This window comes from Myotis yumanensis, unplaced genomic scaffold (assembly GCF_028538775.1).
Source record: "Myotis yumanensis isolate MYYU_CA2020_CCGP unplaced genomic scaffold, mMyoYum1.0.hap1 SCAF_10, whole genome shotgun sequence".
NCBI lineage: Eukaryota > Metazoa > Chordata > Mammalia > Chiroptera > Vespertilionidae > Myotis > Myotis yumanensis.
In genome coordinates this window covers 4,730,877-4,751,628 of record NW_027223761.1, presented here as the reverse complement: position 1 = coordinate 4,751,628, position 20,752 = coordinate 4,730,877, and the positions used below count along the sequence as shown (strand labels likewise).

The 20,752-nt window shown below is 59.8% G+C and overlaps 1 protein-coding gene and 1 long non-coding RNA gene across 16 annotated transcripts in view; one reads left to right on the top strand and one right to left on the bottom strand.

Annotated features, from left to right (window-relative positions):
* NRXN2 (neurexin 2) overlaps window positions 1-20,752 on the top strand; it is a 106,279-nt gene that overhangs the window by 25,176 nt on the left and 60,351 nt on the right. For 9 of the 15 annotated variants that reach the window (XM_070427415.1, XM_070427410.1, XM_070427409.1 and 6 more), the window contains exons 4-7: window positions 1,826-1,855; window positions 3,963-4,034; window positions 8,377-8,678; window positions 16,122-16,166. In XM_070427415.1, the coding sequence (XP_070283516.1) occupies window positions 1,826-1,855; window positions 3,963-4,034; window positions 8,377-8,678; window positions 16,122-16,166 (449 nt within the window). The remainder of the gene's footprint in view (window positions 1-1,825; window positions 1,856-3,962; window positions 4,035-8,376; window positions 8,679-16,121; window positions 16,167-20,752) is intronic. The other 6 variants (XM_070427411.1, XM_070427406.1, XM_070427400.1 and 3 more) reach the window with 4 other exon arrangements.
* LOC139018711 (uncharacterized) lies at window positions 1,602-10,035 on the bottom strand. The gene is made up of 3 exons (XR_011472934.1): window positions 9,960-10,035; window positions 2,109-2,252; window positions 1,602-1,836 (listed from the first exon to the last, which is right to left on the bottom strand). It is a non-coding gene; the product is annotated as an uncharacterized lncRNA (long non-coding RNA).

Sequence of the window (20,752 nt, the reverse complement as noted above, 5' to 3'; positions counted from 1 at the left end):
TGGCCCCCCAACCGGCCTCAGACCCAGAGGTAGGGAGAGACCAGCGCTGTTGAGAGAAGCGGGTGCCACGAACCACATCTCCCCCGGGAGACAGGCCTTGGCCCCTGGCCATGCCTTCCTGCTCCCTCGTGCCTTCCTCCTGCACCCAGGCTCCCCAGACCTCAGCTTCGTCTCAGAGCCGCCCGAGCCCTGGACCCTTGCTGCTCCTGCCGCGGCCCCGCTCTCTCTGCCCAGGGCCCGCATCCCATTGCGCGGCAGCTGCGATGGTTTCAAGGGCGCCTTTCTTACTGCAGGGCCGCTCCTTCCCCACCCTCTTGGCCAGACACCACGGCTGCAGGGTGGGAGGGTGGGGGGAGTGGGAGGGCTGAGGTTCTGGGGCCTCAGCCCAGCTGTGGGGCTGGTGCGGCTTCTGGGGACTGGGGTCCTGGTCCCGTGGGCCAGAGTCTTCCCCAAAGGCCGAGGTGCCCTGGGTCGGGGCTGACCAGGCTCTCTCACGGGGCCAGGTAACCCTGGACTCCCCCTCAACCCGCTGCTCTTGCTCACAATGTTGGAAACAGGGCTTCCGTTTCCGTTTTCCATGTTCAAAGCTCAGCTTTGGGTCATCTCAGAGAGGGCCTGGCGGGGAAAGGGGGCCGCAGAACAACTTAGGAGCGGGTTTGACCTCTCAGACCGGCCTTCTGCCCAAGGTCTTGGCTGTCCGAGAGTGCTGGCCCCAGCCCTTAGTCCTCCCTGTGGAAGAATCCCCAGCCCCCGGCCTTGCTCCAGGGTCTCTCCAGATAAGCGGTTCTCAACCTGTGGGTCGCGACCCCTTTGGCGGTCGAACAACCCTTTCACAGGGGTCGCCTAAGACCATCCTGCATATCAGATATTTACATGACGATTCATAACAGTAGCAACATTACAGTTATGAAGTAGCCACGAAAATAATTTTATGGTTGGGTCACAACATGAGGAACTGTATTTAAAGGGCCAGAGGGTTGAGAACCACTGCTCTAGATCTGCTTCCTCCCACCTGCTTCTACACTCACTCTGTCCCCCAAACCCCAGTTCCTTATAGAAGCCAGGTGTGTGGGTGCCCGCTGTCCATAGAGGGTGTGGGAGGAGCAGCTGGGCGGCGGCAGGGGGGCGGGGGGACTGGAACTGGACCTGGACAGATGCCTTCCCAAAGCTCACTTTTGTGGGGCTCCCTCTTCCCCTCCTCTGCCAGGATCACAGGGGTGACAGGGATGGGGGTGGGGCGGGTGGAGGTCCCCCTTGCCCACTCAATCCCACGCTAACAGGACACTCTCTCTCTCTCCAGGTGGCTTTGATTTTTGTGTCGTGTTTTATTTTCTCCTCCATCCGAATCGTTTTTCTCGTTGACCGTTTTTTTTTTCTCTCCGTCTCCCGGAAGAAAAAAAAAAAGAAAAAAAGAAAAAGGAAAAAGCAGCCCTCCCAGCCTCTTGCTTCTCCTCCTTTTCCTTTTTTTTTTCCGGCAAGAATGAAAAAAAGAAACCAAAATCTCCTCTCCCGCTGCAGCGACTCCCTGCCCCCTCTCCCTCTGGTTCCGCCTGCACCCTCACCCCCTCTCTCTGCCCCTCTCATGCCCTCCACCCTCTGTTCCGGCATCGGGCCCCTCTCCTCAGCTCCTGGGCTGGGGGCTCTCCCCCGATGTCTGTCACAAGTTAAAAAGGGTTTTTAAATTGTGGCAGCAAAAGCTTTTTCTCCCCTCTGGCTGATTTTGATGACTCGTGTTTTCTTTGTTTCTTTCCCCTTTTCTTTCTTTTCTTCTTCTTCTTTTTGTTTTGTTTTTCCTTTCTTTCTTTCTCTCCTTCCTCTCTCCAAGGTCCGGCTCACCTGACGTTAAACAGCGAAGGTATGGTTTGAAGTTCTGGTTTGCTTTGGATTGGACTGGATTGCCCCCACCTGCGCCTGGATCTGCTGCTCCTCCCCTTGTGCTCCTTCCCCTCCTCCATCTGCCCCCCTTCCTTGCCTTCCCATCCCCTTCCTCTGCCATGTCTTTATTTATTTTTTTCGGGGTGCTGGGTGGGGGCGGGGGTTTGTCCGTGTCTGTGCTCTCCCCTCCCCCCGCCCCCCCCTCCCCCTACACGCCATCGCCCGCATCTCACCTTGGTTTCTGACATCAAGAGATGTTTGAACTCCTGCCGTGGTCTCCAGTCGCCCTTTTGCGTTTTCCTGGTGGTGTGTCTCGCTTTCTCTCTCTCATGGTGGCATTTTGTGTCCGTCCACTCATTCTGGTCATTCTTTCTTCTCTGTCAATCCAAATATAAAGAGAAAAGCAGGGGCTGGAGAAAGAGGATTTTAGGCACCTCGTCCCCGCCCCCTGCTGCTGTGGGATGCCCCCTGTGCCCACGATGGAGTGAGTGGGAAAGTAGGGGAGCCCGGGCGTGGGGTCCCCCTTTCCACAGCTGTCCCCCTGCAGGCCTTCACCCCTGTGTCCTTTGAACGTCCCTTGACTCTGTTGAACAGAGGAGGACATTGAGGCCTGGAGAGGGGAAGTGATCACACCGACTAATTGGCGCTACTGTTGGGGCTGCGCGTCTATTTTTAGCCTCGACCGAGTCCCTGCCATTTCAACAAGCCCTGGCGGTTAGCACCTGGGGCAGAGCCCAGGAGTCCCGACTGTGGCCCCTGCCAGCCAGGACCTCCCAGGCCTCCTGTCACGACTCTCTCGAGCTCGTGGCCTTCTGGGCACCGCTCCCTGCCCAGGGCAGTCCTCTGCTGGGCTCATCTCCCATAGGGACGAGGCAGGAGAGGCCTATGGACGAAGACGGAGGCTCAGATCTGGAATTTGGGATGGATTTAGGTCTGGGAGGTAGGGGCCTGTGACTCCTGCAGGGATGCCACATTAGGGCAAGAAATGTTAGGACAGAGGAAGTCCCAGGTGGGGAGTCAGGACCTGGCTGGTTCACTCACATCCTTCTTGCCTGTCAGTGTCTGGTTCTGGGGGTGATGGCTGTGGCCCACCTTGGTCATAGACGAAAGCCGAAAGATCGCCCCTCTCTAGAAGGCCCACGGTTCAGGTGTTAGTCTAGCTTTAGCTCTGGGGCTTTGCGATTGGGGTGGGAGTAAGGGACTTTTAAGCTTCATTCTTGAGTTCCCCTCATCCCATGGGGCCTGGCAAGGTGTGGGTGCCTGGGAGCCGGGCACTAGGCACACAAGTCGGCAGCAGGGGTGGGTGGAGAGCTTAAGCTGACCTGGCACCCAGGCATAGCAACACGTGCCTGTGGGCCTCACAAGCTGGGTGGCCCAGGGCAAGGAGGACCCCTGGGAAAGGGCTCCCCCTAAGCAGGAGCCCCAGCTAGTCAGGACCTCCCTTGGTGTGCACAGCCCTCTGAAGACACAACGGAGGGACAGTGTACGAACAGAAACCATGGCCCTGCCCCCGTGATGCCCACAGTCTAACTGGCATGACCAGGTGTAGACAGGGAGCCAGGGTTGCCTGGAGGATGCGCGAGGGTCAGAGGAGGGGTGTGGCGTGTGCCTTGGGGAGTTTTGGAGGAAGGGGGCCTGTGTCAGGCTTTCCAACGCGTTGAAGAGCGTGAACTCTGACCCAGCAGCGAGGGTGAGAGCGAAGATCCAGAGCGGGGAGGAGAGTGAGCCAGGAGCCGGCGGCGGAGCGCGAGGCCTCCGGGTGCTGAGGGCCGGCCTGTGCACATGGCGTTGGCACAGGCCCCTGAACCAGCCCGAGGCCCCGGCGTCTCCGCCGCCTCCTCACTCCTGGGAAAAGGGCAGAAGCCGGTGGTCATGAGTCTGAGGGTGTTTCTGGGGTCTCGGTCTGTCAACAGGCTCTTTCCCTGGAGGCCCCAAAGCAAGTGGGTCCCCAGAGCAGCTCCCCTTGCCCTGAACTTGTCCCTCCAGGCGAGAGGACCTCTGCCCTGGAGAGGGCCCTCCGCCACCCGAGGCTGGGGTGGGACTGCTGGGTAGCCCCTGTGCCTGACTCCCCAATTCTGCTTCTCCAGTAGGGTCCTTACTGTTCTCCGAGGGGGGGGCCGGGAGAGGAGGAGCCGGTGATGTGCACCAGCCGACAAAAGGTCAGTGACCCCACGGTCCCCAGAGAGCCCAGCCCTTGCCCCCTGCAGGCAAACTGCACTTCCCGTGGGGGGGGGGGGGTTAGTGGGCAAAGGTGTGCCCGCTCTGAGGCCCACAGGATGGCTGGGCCCGCACCCCCAGGACCTGCCCTGGTGTGAAGGGCCGAAAACCTCCGTTCCTTCCCCAAAGCTCAGCTGTCCCGGTGACCTCTGTCTAGCACCCAGATGTCTTTTTGTGGCAGTTGTTCAGACTCATTGCTGGAGCATGTTTCTCTGGTGGACCAGGCAGTGGAGTACCCCCCCCCCCCCCCCCAGTTAATCATCTAAGTGTGGTTTGCAGATGTGGTATTTATAGGACGTATGTATCCCATGTGTCACCTAGATGAGTCTCCATGACCCTTTGTGGAAAGGAAGAGCTCATTGCCCGGCGTTTACAGAGGAGGAACCTGTCACTTGCCAAAGTGTCCCCCCTCCCCCTCCCCCCCCCTCCCCTAGACGGGGCCCCTGAGCCGGTCTTGGGCTGCAGGTTTTAAGCACCGAGCTGCCTCTCTTAAGAGATTCTCCTTCCTAAGAAGTTTGCGGGCACGTTTGCAGCCCCTCCAGGAGCGCCAGTGGGTGCCGAGGACTGGGCTAGCGAGTCCTGCCCGTGCTCTCTGGTACGCGCTGTTCCGTCGGCCTGGATGGCCGCCATCCCTGCCCTCTCCCCCGGCTAGCTGGTGTCTCTTTCAGCTGACTCCGGGAAAAGCAGCCAGGCCGTCCACCCGGAAGTCGCCCCGAACTCCCCCCCACGTGTGCACCCAAACACCTTGGCGTTCCCCTGGCCTACACGCCCGTTATATCGCTCGTCTCACTGTGTCGTAACTGTCACTCGACCTGTTTGCCTCCCTCGCTAGAACGAGCTCCCGAGGACAGCGCTTGGGGGGTTCATTTGTGTGCCCCAGCCTTCCCCCGCGCCGGGCGCAGGAGCAGGCGTGCGCTCGGCACCTGGATTCTAAGTGGGAGAATGGTCTCCGTCCTCAGGGGCTCGTTGACATTCTAACAAATAAGTATAATACAGCATGCGACATGCAAAGCACATGCAAAGTGCAGACTTTGTCCGGAGGAGTTAATTATTCGTTGATCCAAAGAGAGAGAGGGAGCGCACGCGCACACTGAACCGCACATGCCAGCACAGGAGGCGTGTATTTGTGGAGCGGTTCACAGTTCAGGAAGTCGCGCCCATCTGTCCTCTTCCGAGTGCCCACGGCAACCTGCGAGGTGGGCCGTGCTGAGCTCCTCTGTCCAGGGAGGAAGCTGGGGCTCAGAGATGCTGCCTCTTGGCCGCTGCCTCTTGGCCGAGGTCACAGCGCCCGTGGACGAGCCAGCGTTGGTGCCCAGGTCTTTCTCACCTCGCACTTCCTCTCCAGGGAGCAGTACAAGATGTTACCAGGCAGCAAGTGCCAAATGAGCAGAACAGACAGCTGTCGTGCTGGCGAGTGGGCGGGGCCGGGGGGGCCCGGAGACCTTCTCGGAGGAGGGCTCTGGGCTGGGCTGGAAAGGAGGCAGCCGCTCTGTCCCTCTCGTGGCTCAGAAATCCAGGACCACAGCCGGTCTCTAGGCACAGTCAGCTTGACCTGGGACACTTGTGGGCTCCACACCCCTGGCCTGGGAGATAATCAGGCATCAGCCACTCCCCCCTCCTGTGCCAGGGGTGACTGCCCCCCTCCTGTGCCAGGGGTGACTGCCCCCTTCCTGTGCCAGGGGCGTTTAGGAGCTCAGCTTGTTGTTCAGGCACTGCTGGGAGTTGTAGTTTAGGGATGGCCTGGGCTGTGAGATGGGGGCGAGCGCCCCCTGGTGCTTCAGGTCTTGGTCCTCCCAGGCCTGGCAGCCTCCGCATCCTTACCCTGAGAGTTGCCCACAAAACCCTTTGAGGTCCGGCTGCCCTCCTCCCTGCTCAGGGTCTCTCCCTGTCCTTCCACCGTCCTGAGGTTTCCTGTTCACACCTGCTCGGCTCTTTTCCGTCCCGCTCCTCAAACCCTTTCAGGCGCCCTCTGGCTGCTCCGGGCCTTCGGGGGTCTGGGGCTGCACTGGGAATGCAGATCATGCCTCCTCTCCTAGGAGACCGGAGGAGAGCGGGAGGCGGCGAGGCCTGGCCTGTTTCTCGGCTGTGCCCTGGCCGCGTGGTCCAGCCCCAGGCCCGCCTCTCTCCTTTCCACTGGCCTCTTTTGTTCTGTCCAATCACTTTTGCATGTGGTTGCCTTATTCTTTCCTTTTTTTCTGCGTGACACTCCCTTTATGGATATTCTCTTTGACTGCAGTGAAGGTGAGGGAGTGGGAGGGAAGGCCTGGCTCCGGGGAGGGACTAGTCTGTGTGGCAAACCCAAGGTCAAACACATCCCTTTTCTGGTCCTTGAGCCCCCCAGGCCCACCCCGCCGGTGCCCAGGCAGCGGGCCTGGTTGCCATGGAAGCAGTCAAGTCCGGAGAAAGCCTGGCTGCCATTCCCTGGAGGTCGCTGTCCCCCTTTCCTCGCTGGCCCCCTTCCCATCCCTGTCCCCGTCCCCTCCCAGTGTGCGCCTTGTCTTTATTCAGACACTTCACTCTCACCTCCGGCTCCCTCAGCACTCTGAGCTGCCACCATTTCCTTTCTGTCTTGATGGTCCATCTTTCTCCCCCCTCCTGGCCTCCCTCCACACCTTCCCCTTCTGTCTCCGCTTGACTCCTCCCCTTTATTCTCTCTGAGCCTCCCCACTGGAGCCCCCAGGTAGGCAGAGCAGGTTTCCACTGTCCCCATGTGCCCGTGTCCTCACCAGCCTCGCTGCCCTGTGGCCTCAGGAAACTGGGCCCCGCCAGCTGCAGGAGGTGCGGTGCCAGGCGCTGGGGCGGCAGCTGGTGCTTTGGCATCCGGAGGCAGCGAGGACAGAGTCTGTGGGCAGCCTGCCCGGGCGGAGAGAAGCGGGGCTGTTGTGTGCAGGGGAGGGGCGTCAGCAGAAAGTGCACCCAGAGAGCCCTGCCTCGCACGTGGTGCCTGCTGCTGTGGCCTGGCCCAGCAGGTGCCCCCCAGCCCTGTGCCCCCCAGCCCTGTGCCCCAGGCCTCGCTCCTGCCAGACCGGGGGCCGGGTGCGGAGGACCCCCTGCACTCCGCACTCGGTAAAGGCCTTGTGCGGCATTCTTGTTCCTGTGCGGTGGGCGGGGCCAGCTGTTTGCTGGGAGGGGAAGCGAGTCACTGTCAGGGTCCAGGTTCTCTGCTCTCCCTGCCTCCATGTCCCTTTCTCTACCCTCCGTGTGGGCTCTGGCTTGTGAAGCTGTGGGGCTTGGACCCCAACTTCCCTCCATCGAGTCGTTGACCTCTCACTTGTCTCCCACTTAGAGAATGCTCAACATCCCTAAGGCTCTCCAGTCATTTTTGCTTCTGCTTAAAAAGTGCCGTGGAGAGAGATCTGTGTGCGCACACTCACACACACACACACACACACACACACACACACATGCTCACATGCACACGCACATGCACACGCTCACACACACATGCACACGCTCATACACACACATGCACACACACACCCATGAGAGCCAGGCCTGCCCTTGCACTTTCACCCCTAGCCACCTGCCTGGTCTGTGGGGTCTCACACCCATCCTCAGGGCCCCCAGGCTGTCTGCCTAAGGGCCCCTCTGTGCTGCCCTCTGAGGTCGAGTAGGAAGCTGGGGTGGGGTGAGAGCTGGCAGGATAGCCACTGGGTAAGCCCTGCCCATGGCCTGCTGCTCCCTGGTGCACATCCCCATCACTGGCATCGCCTTCCCATGTGTCCTCCCGCTGTGCCCCCACCACACCTTCCCCATTCTCATCTGCTCGCTGCACAGCAGGCCTCCTAGCAACTCCCTAATGGTGAGGCGGAAAGGCCCCTGGGCTGAGAATGGTCACCTTCACCAGGAGAGGCAGGAGTGTGTGGGGGGCTGCTCTCAGGAGACGTGCTCCCAGCGTAGGGCAGGCGCTCCCGGGAGGGGGGTGGGGTGGGGGGAGGTCAGGTGGAGCCTCCTGTGTCTCCACATCCCTCCGCCAGGGGGAGGGGCTGACGGAAGGCTTTGGGGAGGGGACAGTGAGGAGTCTGCTTTGCCTGGCCCGCAGCAGCTTAATTGTCAGCTGTCAGTGTGAGAACCACTTAGCAGCCTCCTGCTGAGGAAAGGGGCAGGGGAGCTGACTGACAGCAGAGGTGATGGGGCGGGAGAGGGGGTGGCCAGCCCCCGAGGGGAGGGGAGAGGGCCTAGAGCTGGCAGTCGCCACGGGGCCTGGGCTCTGGAGGGGAGCAGGGCGGCCTGGCACACCCTGCCCCACTCAGCCTCTCCCCTCTCCCCACGCTCGGCGTCCAGGCAAGGAGGAGTTTGTGGCGACCTTCAAAGGCAACGAGTTCTTCTGCTACGACCTGTCCCACAACCCGATCCAGAGCAGCACGGACGAGATCACGCTGGCCTTCCGCACCCTGCAGCGCAACGGGCTGATGCTGCACACGGGCAAGTCGGCCGACTACGTCAACCTGTCCCTCAAGTCGGGGGCCGTCTGGCTGGTCATCAACCTGGGCTCGGGCGCCTTCGAGGCCCTCGTGGAACCCGTCAACGGCAAGTTCAACGACAACGCCTGGCACGACGTCCGGGTTACCCGAAACCTGCGCCAGGTAGGGGGAGCAGGAGGAAGGCCAGGGCCCGCCGTGTGGGGCAGCGTGGGAGCGCGGGTGCCAGGCATCAGGGCAGGGCGTCGAGGCGTGGGGCTGCAGGGCAAGGCTCGGCACTGGGAGTGCCCAGGGGTGTGGCAGCAGCGGGCAGTAGCTTCAAGGACTGGGGCGTGGAGCTAGGGAGGCGCTGGAGAGATGCTGTGCTCCCGGGTCATTCCCTTCAGCCAAGGCCTCGCCAAGGGCAGGAGTCTGAGGGGCAGGGAAGGGCTGGGGCTAAGAATCAGGGGGCCTGGCAGAAAGGCCCCGAGGCAGGGAGACTCTGGCCTGGTGGAGCTGTGGTGTCCCGACACTGGGCGGAAAGGCACAGCCGAAAGCCGAAGGCCGAGGTGTGTGTGGGGCACAGTGCGGCCTGCTCCCAGGAGGCCACTCTAGGAAGGCAGGGACGGGCGGAGCACAGCGGAGGTGCAGCAGCTGCGTGAGGGAGCAGGACAGGGGCTTGGTCCCGCCTCTCCTCTGGGCAGCACACTCCCTACTCTTTCCCTTCCAGTCCCTCCAAAGGAGCCCAGCTCTCCCAGGGTCTATGTCTCCCATGGCGAAGTCCATGGCTGCCTCCCACGGCTCCCAGCCGCCTGGGCAGGAGCTCAGAGGAGACTCTCGGGTCGCCCCCTGCAGGCAGGACAGGCTCCTCTCTGCAGTGTCCGCTCAGCTCCTGCTCCCAGGCGCACCCTGGAGCGGTGCTGACCTTCGTGGGCATCAGCTCAGTCCTCTTAGCGGCGGCTGCTTTGCCTCTGGCGAGGCGCAGGGTGGCTGGGACAGGTGGGCCCTCTCTGGCCAGGCTTCTGCTTGACAGCAGCCCCCCTGGCTTGTTTCCAGCTCTAGACGTTCCCGCCTCATAGAGGGTCCACACCACACCCTGTGCCCGCGGGAGAGGCCGCTGTGCACCTGCCTCCACCTCCCGTCTCCTTCCCCGCTCCCTCGGAGGCCAGGCTTTGGCTGGCCTCTCTCGGTCCGCTTTCTCTTGTAGCTGATGGCGGTGAAGCGTTTCCAGCTCCGCCTCCCGCACCGAGTGACGCCAGCACAGCGCGTCTCTCCCTGCGAGGCGCTCTCTGCAGGGCCACAGCCCTGCTCTTGCTCGTCAGCGCCTGGACTTCCTGGCTCTGGTTGGCGGCCGAACCTCCTGGTTTCTCCTCTTCAGCATCGTCCTCCCGCTCCTTCTCCTCCCCTTCCTTCCTTGAAAGGCGCGTCCATGGGGTCGGATTCCCGCCGACCTCTCACTCTTCTTACCTGGTCCTCTTGGGCGGAGTGACGGCCTCACGGGATCCTCCCAGATCCTCCCGGGGGTCCTCCTCCTGCAGTTTCTTACCCGCTGTGAGCTCTCCTCGGTTCCTTCCCGGCCTCCGCTGCCTCTTGCAGTCGGGCCAATTCTTAGTGCGCCTGTGCTCTGTGGGCTGGCACGCCCGGCGGGCGCTCCTCCTCGGTGCAGTGCCCTCTCATGGCACAGCAGTCCCTGACCGGGTCAGAGGTGTCCTGTGTGCCACCACTGTGTGAGCAAACCTGAGTGTGTCAGGTACACTTGTCACACTTTTACACGCCACACACATACACTGCACATAGGACACGTGTGAGGGGGCGCTGCCTTTGTCGCTTTCTTTCTCCAGGACCAGTGCTGTCACTGGGACTGCCTCTGGCAGGAAGACCCTGTGAGCTCAGAGTCCCTCTCTGTGCATCGTTTGGCCAAAACCCACATCTTGTGTGTGCATTGGGTGCGGAGGGAAAAGGCACGGCCCTGCCTCCCCGCCCTGCAGCTCTAGAAGAGACGGGGCGGGGGGGGGGGGGGGGACCCGAGTGACTGGGCAAGACCCTGCACGTAGAGCTGCGTGGTAGAAACGTCACACGTTCTGGGAACTAGAGATACGGAGAGGAGGGAGAGCCGTGGCGAGGGAGGGAGAGCACCGAGGGGCCGAGCCTGGGCTCCGCAGCACCGGGTGTAGACGGCGGCCACGGCAGCCCCTTCCCGGGCTCAGAGTCGTGGGTCCGAGCTGGTAGCTGGTGGAAACGACTCCCCCACCTGTTCGACCAGACGGGGCAGGGCGGAGGCAGCCACGCTGCCTGGAACACGGGCCTCCGGGCCACAGGGGTCTCTGCTTAAAGACCGTGATCCAGAGCCCCTTTTAAGAAGGGCTTCTGGGGGTACTTTTTGACTCTAGACCACGTCCATAAAGCGAGGTACACCCCTTTTTGGTGACTGGCCACCGGGGAAGGTCAGCCTCGGGGCTGTCCTCTCGGGTCCTTCCCTTCAGCCAAGGCCTCGCCTGAGGTGAGTCCATCCTCACCAGGCCCTTCGAATGCGAATCTCCCGGGGCTTCTGAGACGTTACTGGGTCCTGCTGTCCCTAGAGTAGTGGCTCTCGCTGGAGGAGACACTTGGCAAGGTCTGAGACCTTTGGGGTTGTCACAGCTCGGAAACGGTGCTACTGGCATCGAGGGGGCGGAGGCCGGGTGCTGCTGGTCCCCCAGTGCACAGGGCAGCCCCACGGCGGGGGAGGATGGGGCCCAGTGTCAGCAGGGCCAGGTGGAGAAACGAGCCCGGAAGGGTGTATGCAGTGTCCAGGCCGTGTCCTCGGATTGGAAATCCCTTAGGATCTGAGGGGTGGTGTAGGGTTGGGGGCGGGTGGTTTTAAACCAGTGTCTCGTCTCCGGGGTTTTGTGGACAGGAGCAAGGATGGGAGGCTGTGTAAGAGGTGACCTTTGCCTCCCGTCCAGGGTCCAGGCAGGGCTGGGAACACCGGCTTCCCCAGCGTTTCCCCAAGTGGTTAGAAGACCAGAGTGGGGAGGGCGGGCCCCAGAACCAACACCAAGGGGCCTCCCTTCCCCGGCTTTTGGGTCGAGAGGCCAGCTCCAAAGACAGGAAGGAGTCAGGTCTTCCCCCCTTTCCCCTCAAATAGATAATCCGCCCTGAGATCATCAGGAGGCCCCTAGGGCACGGCGCTAGGATGGGGGCGGCCTGGCTGAGACAGCGCCTGTTCCTGCCTTCCTCTCCCTCCGAACCCCGCCTGAGGCCACTGTGACCAGAGGTGTCTCCTGGGGATCTTTGCAGGAATGACTACCTTTGAGAATTCCCCAAGGTCTAGTTTAATGCTGCTTCCACTCTCCTCCCATAGCCCGTATTCCTCCCCCACCGCCCACCAGTGCAAACCCACTTCATCATTAGCCAGCACCAAATGTGGACGACAAGCTGGCTCCCAACGCATCACGGGGCGCCTCCCTGCCCAGCTCCCAAGGCTGCTTCTCAGTGTGGAGATTTCCAGGAGCTTCCCGGCCCCAAGGAGGCAGTCCCCCCGAAATAGGGTCCTCCGGGCATTTGGGGCTCCCTCCCCCGCCTTCCGGCCCCGGGCCATCTTCTTCTCTGGCAGCTCACAGGCTGTCATAGGATCTAACTGTGCCGCTCTGGGTACTCCGTCTGCGAGGCTCCCCAGCTCCCGCTGTGCTCCCACAGTGCTCCCACCGACAGCCCCCTACACCCTCCTTTCTGCCCCGAGAAATCCCAGGGCAGGGGCTTGAGTCAGGCAGGCTGGGTTCCAACCTCAGCTCCGCCACTAGTTCCAGACCCGGAGGCAAGTTTACCTCTCCGTGCAGCTCCTCAACGGCAAAGTGAGCCTGTGCTGACCGAGGTGACCCCGGAGAGCACAGGCCTGGCCCCTCGAGCACGGACGGGCTCTCTGCCACCATCGTCGCTGTGGGGCCCTCACCCCTTCGGGCCTGGCCTACATGCCACCTTCTCCCCGAGCTTCCTTCGTCCTCCCACCCCACCCGTCTTTGTTCTGGGCCATGTCCCGGCGCCACCATCACATTCCGCCTGTGTGGGCACTGTTTGCGTTCATTTCTCTTCTCTATTTTCAGGTGGTCAGCTCCTTGAGGGCTCAATGCCAGCAACTATGAGTCTCTTCAGTTGTTTTTCTAGGTTTTTCCCCCCTGGTTCACTTGGGCTCTTTCTTGAAGGCAGTTGGTGAGTTTCGGGCCAGAGGACCCCGCAGATCTATTTCATACGAGCCTCGAACTACCCCTCGCCCTCTGGGAAAGACTCCCACTGGCTTCCCAGAGCCAGGAGGAAGGCTCCTGCCCCCGCTCTGACTTCCCGCCAACCCTGCCCCTCTTACCACCGTCCTCCTCTGCCAGCCCTCGAGTTCTAGGGTCTGGTTTCTCTTTCGAATCTCACTGAGTTTTCTAACAACCCTGTGAGTGGGAGGTACTCCCTTGTAACCAAGGAAGGCATCCTTGGCCAATGGTCCAGGTAGGAAGTGGTGGCACGGAAGTCGTCCGACTCCACAGCCACTCCAGGTCTCTGCCTGGTGCTGTCATTGGTACAGAGTGCGAGGGCGGCTGTAGTCTGTCTCGTGGTTCTGCCAGTCTCGGTGATTCTCAAGTCTTGAAACCATCGGAATGTTCCGCCTGCTTCCCAGAGAACAGGCCCCTGTCAGCTCCGCGTGGAGCGGGCGCCTCTTTGCTTTGTCCCGAGTTTTTCTTGCTCGAGCTCCACAGAGGTTGCCTTCTTGCCGCCTTTTGTGATTTTTGTGTGTAATCCCCCTCGTGGCTTTCTTGAAGGGCTGGGGCTACACTCAGAGTTCAGGGTGCAGACGGGGTGTAGTTTTGTGCAAAGGCTCTTGGCCATGAGAAGTTAGCACGTGATGCAATGACCGACTTCTCCCCTCTGTGACTCGGCATCCTCCTCCCTCATCGAGCTGCCATTCCTGGGCTCCTGCGCTGGTTCTGTGCATGGGAAAACCCTTCCCTGCCCACTTAGTCTGAGGTTCAGCTCTCTGGGTGCCGCCCTTTGGGAAGGCACAGGTTGCCATGTCACGGGCCTCCAGGAATGGGTTCCAGTGGGAGCTCCACCCCAGTATTTGCCCATAATTGCCCCCTCCGGCACCATCTCCATGGACTGGGTTCTGGATCCCAATCCCTGGGTCTAGAGGGGCCCCTGTCACCTGCTCCAACCTTTCAGAGAAGCCTGGATCCCTGGACACCTTACTGGAAGGCCCAGGGTCTGAACTCACATCTCTTCCCTCTTCTCTTTCTTTTTTTTAAAGTATATTTTTATTGATTTCAGAGAGGAAGGGAGAGGGAGAGAGAGAAACATCCATGATGAGAGAGAATCATCGATGGGCTGCCTCCTGCACACTCCACACTGGGGATGGAGCCCGCACCCTGGGCATGTGCCCTGACTGGAATCGAACTGTGACCTCCTGGTTCATAGGTCAACGCTCAACCACTGAGCCGTGCCAGCCGGGCACATTTCTTCCGCCTTAATCTTGCTTCTGAATTTGCTCTTCTATTTGCTAAAAGGGAAGTTGTCCATGAAAATTGGAAACTTTTAATTTTAGTTTCCACAACCAGTTCCAATTCAAAAAGAGTAGCAGTTGCACCTCGCCTCCAATGCCTCTTCTCTGCCTCGCTGGACTAGTGCCGGGACCCCAGGCCACTCTTCCCTTGTTTGGGTGCAATTGTTTAGCTGCCCTGAAGCTGGCTCCTCACTCTGACTAGTTGGTCTCTTCGCTTCACGACAGTCCTGCCATCTGATAGCACCGGCCCTGGCATCGCCCGCTCTCCCCGTGCTCCAGCCTCTGCCCCGCAGTTAGATTCTGGTCCTCCTGCTCCGTAAACTGCTCTGCTCACTGATAATTAATATTGGTTATTCAGCACTTCTAGCTGCTAAATATTGAATTCTGTTATTTTTAATTACGCGAGGCCCTTATTAATTGTGTTACTGAATTAGCCCTATGCCCACTGGTTATCATAACTCTCTAATGGATCTGTCCCTGGGATACTTTTCCTTCTCACAACCACCCTCTCGGGCGTGCAGTTTGGTGTTTAATGGACATCAAGCAGTGGTGTCCCCCCACCTGATGCTGTACGTGAAGCTGCCTCGGCCCCCTTGACATGTCCCCCCGACAGACCAGGGTGATTTCCAAGGTGGTGGTTGCTGCCGTCTTTGGCCAGGAGAAGAGAGAATGAATGTGGGGATAGAAGAAGCTGGTTTCTAGCTGAGGGAGGAGTAGGGATGTTAGAGGTGTGCGGTGTGGAGGGGGTGAATTTCCGGTTCTGGCTGTGGGCAGTGGAGGCTCAGGGGCGGTGGTGATGGGTACTTAATTCTGGGAGGGGCGTCTGCCGAGAGGAGCATAAGAGAACTGGGGGTGGGGTGACTGAAGAACGTGGGGGACTTTTGGGGAATGTGGGCTCTGCAAAGTCAAGTTAGGCTGGAAGGAGGAGTCAGCTGTGGGTGGGAGAGGAGAAGGGGAGGGAGGGGTTTGGGGGGATTAGATATGATTTGAGAGTGAGCCCTCTGCCAGCCCACGGACGGCAAGGTTTCCTTTTCCTCATTCTCATTCTGGTGACAGCTCACTCTCTCTTCCTTTCTCAAGGAGGAGAAACAGACCAAAAAAAAAAATGAGGAGCTGCCCCTCCCCGTGGTTCCCTGGATCTATCTGCCTGTCCTCCATCCCCAGGAAAAGCAGACAACCATATCCCCTCCTACACCCCTTGGGAACCCTTCCCTGTGTCCCCAGATGAAACCACCTCTCATTCTCGCCACTCCTGTGATTCTCTAGGGGTGTTGGCCACCCTCCTCCCAGCCTGACAGCAGCTGGCCCACCTCCGAACAGTTAACCCATTAACTCAACATGGTCATTGGTCAGCCAGTTGGCCAGAACCAACTTGCTCTTTAGCCAGTTCTCCGGAAAGCCATCTGGTTGACCAGTTAGCCAACCAACCCACCCGTCCATGACCTAAGTCAATAGTCCATCCCGTTCTCACACCCCTTGCTCCCCTCCCTCCCTTTCCCTCAACGTCCTAACATTTCAGCCGGAAGGATGTACTAATACTGCATAAATGGGTCTGCTTCTTAACCCCCTGCCTGCCCTCTTTCACCCTCTGTTGGAAAACCCCCCTTGCCGACTCTGTGTGTGTTACTAACACGCTTATAACCCAGGGGACCAAGGGATGGGCAGGGACAGGTGGGGCAAGGTATGAGTGAAAGACTGAACTAACCTTTGTCTCATCTGCGGAATGTCGGCCATTTTTAAGTCTTTGCTTTCTCGGTCCAGTTCTTTTGTTGTTTTCTTCTCTACTAACCAAGGTCTTTAACTGTTCCCCTTCTCCACAGCAGGCTCTTCCTCCGGGAGGGGATGGGGGAGAGGTATCCAGAGGAGGGGTGGGGGCGGACTGGGAGAAGGAGGGATTTAATTTCTGTGTGTGTTTGATTTCTCCTTCCCATCCTAAGGGGGGAGGGTCTGAACAAACCACCAGCTGTATATGGGCATGTATTTCTCCTCCTTCCTTGAGTTTCACAGTTGGTCATTTTATTTTTCTTTTCTTTCGTTCTGTTCTTTTGTTGTCGTCTCGTTGTTTTGTTTTCTTTGACCCCCGCCCCTCCCCCATATCTCCGGTGAAGCACGCAGGGATTGGACACGCTATGGTAAACAAACTGCATTATCTGGTAGATATCACTCTAATTGTCTTACCGTTTGGTTTGCCGTGGGTTTTTTTAACTGTTCGATTCTCCCTCTTTTGTTTCCTCCCCCTGTTTGATTTTGGTTGTTTTTGCTCTTCCTTTTTCTGCGTCCTGGACAACCTTTAGATTTTTGCTTCTCCTTTAGTTTTCCTCTTTCCCTTTTGTTTCTTTTTTGGTCCAAACTCAAATCCAAACGACAAATGGAAATCGAGGAATTTGGCCTGTCCCTGCCCTAACCCCCTGACTCCTGAATTCAGATGCCTGGCCAGAGGGGCCTGGGGCAGGCCCGTGCCCATCGGCTCTGGTTAGACCAGCCCCGATGCCAGGCTGCTTATTTCTATTGCTTTGTTTTGTTCATTCCGCCCGCCCCCGCCCCCCCTTGGTTTGTTTTTTTTTTTTCTCTCTCTCTCTCTGATTTAGTTTCTTTCTTGGTCTCCTGAAAATCCATGGAAAACACCATCCCATGACATGCTCCGCTCTGCTCACTGTCACTCCTGGACAGGCCCCTTGAGTTGGAGGAGGGGGCTGGGTGAGCCCTCCAGTGGCAGCCAGCGGGGCAGGCTCCCCGAGGGGGGCAGACGTGGCCTGGGAGGTGCCCAGCAGCCTGGGACCGGTCCAGATTGCTCCTTCAAGTCACCAGTGCATACCAGTTTGGGGGCTGCCCCATGCTGGCTGCCAGGGAAGAGGTGACATCCCTACCCTCGCTTCTCAACCTTGCGGGTTCCTGGTCCCGCCTTCCCCCACATTCTGCATGGCACGAATGGTCTTTTCCCCCACCAGGGACAGCGTCCAGTCCCCCCACAGCTCTGCTGCTCTGACTAACACTGTGTTTCACACTGTCTTCCTTCCCCTCCATCTCTCCCCCTCTCTGTCCCCTGCCTGTCCAGCATGGCCTCTGCCCGGGGCTGCTTCCTTCCCTGTTGAGGGGCGAGAGGAGGAGGCCCAGCAGGGGTAAAGTTGGGGTGGTTGTCACCAAGCTCCTCTGTTTGGGTTGGACTCAGTCCCCGTGAGTGTGGGTGTGGGTGTCTGGATAAATGCAGCTGGTGTGCGTTGGTGTGTGGGCGCGAGTGTGTGTAAATGTTGGTGTGTCATGGAGGGGTGTCAGTGGGAGACTGTACGCTGTGTTTGTGAGATTCTGCTGGTGACTCTCCATGTGTAAGTGCCAGTGTGACCGGGGCCGTGTGACTGCGTGTGTGTTGAGCCTGGAGAGGGCTCTGCGTGGAGGTGGTGTGGGGGCAGGAGCAGGCCGCCTTGCGTGTGTGCCTGCAGGGCCTGCTGCGCCATCCCCTGGGATTCCCTCTTGCCTGCCAGGTCTGGGCTCTGCGGTGGCAGGCGGTTAGTCATTGCCTATTAATAATGCAGAGTGATTGAGCTCCAGCCTGGCGACCCTCCGGTGGACGTGTCTGCTCCCCCGGGGCCCACGCTGCGTGGGGCAGATGCCTGGCCTTCCCGGGCTCCCAGGTCTGTGTGGCTGGCAGGCTGGCAGGGAGGGAAGCAGGATAACTAGGCTCCCAACCTGAGAGGCTCCCCCACCTCCCCAGGAGGCCCTACCTCTCAGGTCTGTGTTTCCCCGAACCACAGACTTATGGCAGCCCTGTCCTCTGCTCGCCCCTGAGCCGGTGCCCCTGGCTATAGCCACCCTACCTCTCCCCAAGCAGAGGTCTTATCTGGTCACGCCCAGCTGTCCCACGTTCAAATGGAGCCACTCGTGGTCCCAACACCACCCTCCCAGTCTGTTCCCCAGCTGCTGCTTCAGGTTTAGCTGCTGCCACTCCCCAGCCTCCCAGTACCTGTCAGGACCTCTCTTTACAGTGCTTCCCGGGGACAGGGAGGCGGGGTCAGCCCCTGCAGCACCCTCGGCACCTGGGGAAGCCACCTGAGAGTGAGGGCCTGCAGACCCCCTTCCAGTCTCAGTTCAGTTAAAATGGACCTTGTGACCTGGGCTAAAGCTCAGTTACCCAACGGGCTGACGACACACCTGCGTGGCCTGTTTCCTGGGGTCAGTGGAATGTCACAGGGGTAATGCAAGCGAAAGCCTGTGTGCTCCGTAAAGGGACCTATAACTTTATGAAGGTATAAAACGCTAACTGATCATCTCGGTGTTGCCAGGGCAGGGTGTTTTGTAAAGATGCAGTTCCCTTCCCACAGCAAACCCCGGAGAGTGCGATTGCTCCCCCACTGGAGACCCTATTCCCATCCCCTTAGGAACTAGTCCTAAAACAACTGCGGGAAACCCCAGAATGCCTCAGGAGTTGGGTCTGGGAGGAGGAGAGACGGGGTGCGTGAGCTGGTTACGAAGCAAAGAGCCCCGTGTGGTTCCCCCTGGCTCAAGTCTCGTCTCCGAGGGCTGTGCTCCCCAGCGCCAGCATCGCTGTCGGGGATCGGGGATCAGAGCCGTTGCCCCGGGATGGCCCGAGTAGCCTTGTAAACCCCGATGAATCTGTCCCAGGGACCGGCTTTTTCAGGGAAGACTGGAGCCAGAGAACAGCACCCCAAGAGACAGGGTTCCCCTGTTCTGGTTCCCGGGCGTTCCTCAGCCGGCTCCGCTAGTTCTGTATTTACTTCTATTAACTCCTTTCTTGTTATTTGAACATTCCTCCCCGGGGGAGAGGGTGAACCAGTTGAGAGGTTTGGATTAGTTGTGGTCGGGCCGATGGAAGTTTTCTTGTAAAAATAATAATAGTTCTTTGTACATACGCCAGGGGCTCTGGTTCCTCGAAATAGCTCTCACTTTTGAATATCATTTAAACTCCATGACTGTCTAGATTGCGGGCAGAGATTACTCCCAGTTAGCAGGTGGGAAAACTGAGGCCCAGAGAAAGCCAGCTGTGGACGATTCCAGGGCTTTCATTTCGGTTGTCTCGTGTGAGCCGCAGAGTCATCCTGGGAGGAGGGCGAATGATGGGAGCTGTTAAAGGCCTTTGACAGCTGAGAGTCAGAGAGGGAGGGCGGATTGTTTTAGAAAACGGTGGAGGCTAAGGACTCAGGATAATCTGTCCTCAGCTTTTTCAAACCCAGATGCCAGGATGCACTGTGGGGCTGTAACTGCTGCTGGGCCATCTTCCTGGGGGTCTTCCAACCAGTCTCTCTCTCTAGCTTCTCCCCACCCCAGACAGATGGCTAACCGTCAGCATGCAGCGGCCTGCACACCTCCCTCCGACACCCTCCCCGGCCTCACTCTGGCCCCACCCCGTCAGTTCCGAGTGAGCCACCCTTGGGTCCCGGAGCCCTTGAGGACCTGATGACACAGAAATGGCATCTCCCAGAAAAACAAAATGCTCAGTGATTCAGTTTTGCCTACACCGTCAAGGGGCTTCCTGACTCCCCAAAGCCCAGTCAGCCCACCCACCGTTCAAAACACGTGCCCTCACTCCGTCCTATTCTCCCCCCAGTGAGCCCCCTTCCGGAGGTTGGGGACTCTGTGGTCACAGCAGGGAGCTGAGAAAGGCTCTGTGTGATGCCAGAGGGGGCTCCACTCTGCCTGGCCTGCCTTCCTGGGGCATGGCCCTGGGGGAGGGGGCATTTGTGGCCAGGGCCTGGTTTTACGTCCTGCCAGCCTGCCTACGTACAGGGAGCCGAGCAGAGGAAGGTGAGGTCAGTGGGGAGGGTTGAGAGCCCACCCAGCGGGTAGCCCACCCTCTAGCCACCCTCCCCGCTCCTGGGGAGTGGAGCTGGGGCTGGGCCGCTGGGCGCTGGGTTCCTGTGTCTTCTGTGCTCCCCACTCTGTTCCCTGGCTGGGCCTGGCTTTGGGGCAGAGCTGTGGCTCCTTCCTTCGGGCCTCCTCACCCCGCTCGGGCCCGCCTGTCTGTGTGGAGTGGCCTGGCTGAGCGGATGGGCTGGGTTGGGTGCCGAGTCTGCTGTGTCTTGGGGCCCTGGCCGTGGTCCTGCTGATGGAAAGGATGCTGGTTGGAAATGAGCCCATCGAGACGTCCCCCTCTGCCGTCAGTGGGAGGTGTGTGTAAGCAGGTGTGTCTGGGGTCTGTGATGAGTGGTGTGTGTGCGTGGGGGGGGGTGGGGCGGGGGCGGAGTGCCTGGGGCACCCTCTGGTGGGGAAGATCTGAGTCTCCTGTCCCTTCCTTTTCTTTCTCAGCCCACAGGGATCTGTCCTAGTGGGGCCCCCTCCCCTCCTCTGCTGGAAGGAAGCGTCTCCTTCCTGTACTCCTCAGCTCTTTTGCCTCCATCTCTGCTTCCCCCTCTCTCCCCGGCCTGGCCGGCATGCCTTCTCACGTGGCTGTGCTCTCGTCTCCTGCTGGGCCCGGCCCCACCCCGGCCCTCTAACCCGCATGTGCCCTCGATGCAGTGGCTGTTCTGTGTGGCATGCCCCCCCTGCCCTCCTCCCCGCCGGCCCTACCCCTTCCAGAAGCTGTGCGGGGGGGCTGGGGGGCAGGGGCATCCTGAACCCCCAGGGTGGAGGGGGACAGGGGACTGAGTCCCCTGTTTCCTGCTTTTACTAACAAACCCACCATTTTTGTGTCTGGACTTTGATTTGTCTGAGGAAACAGTTGGGTTTACTAATCTGTCATCTCCCTCCTTGCCTTCCCCAGAGACCTTCCTCCATCCCCTGCCCTTGG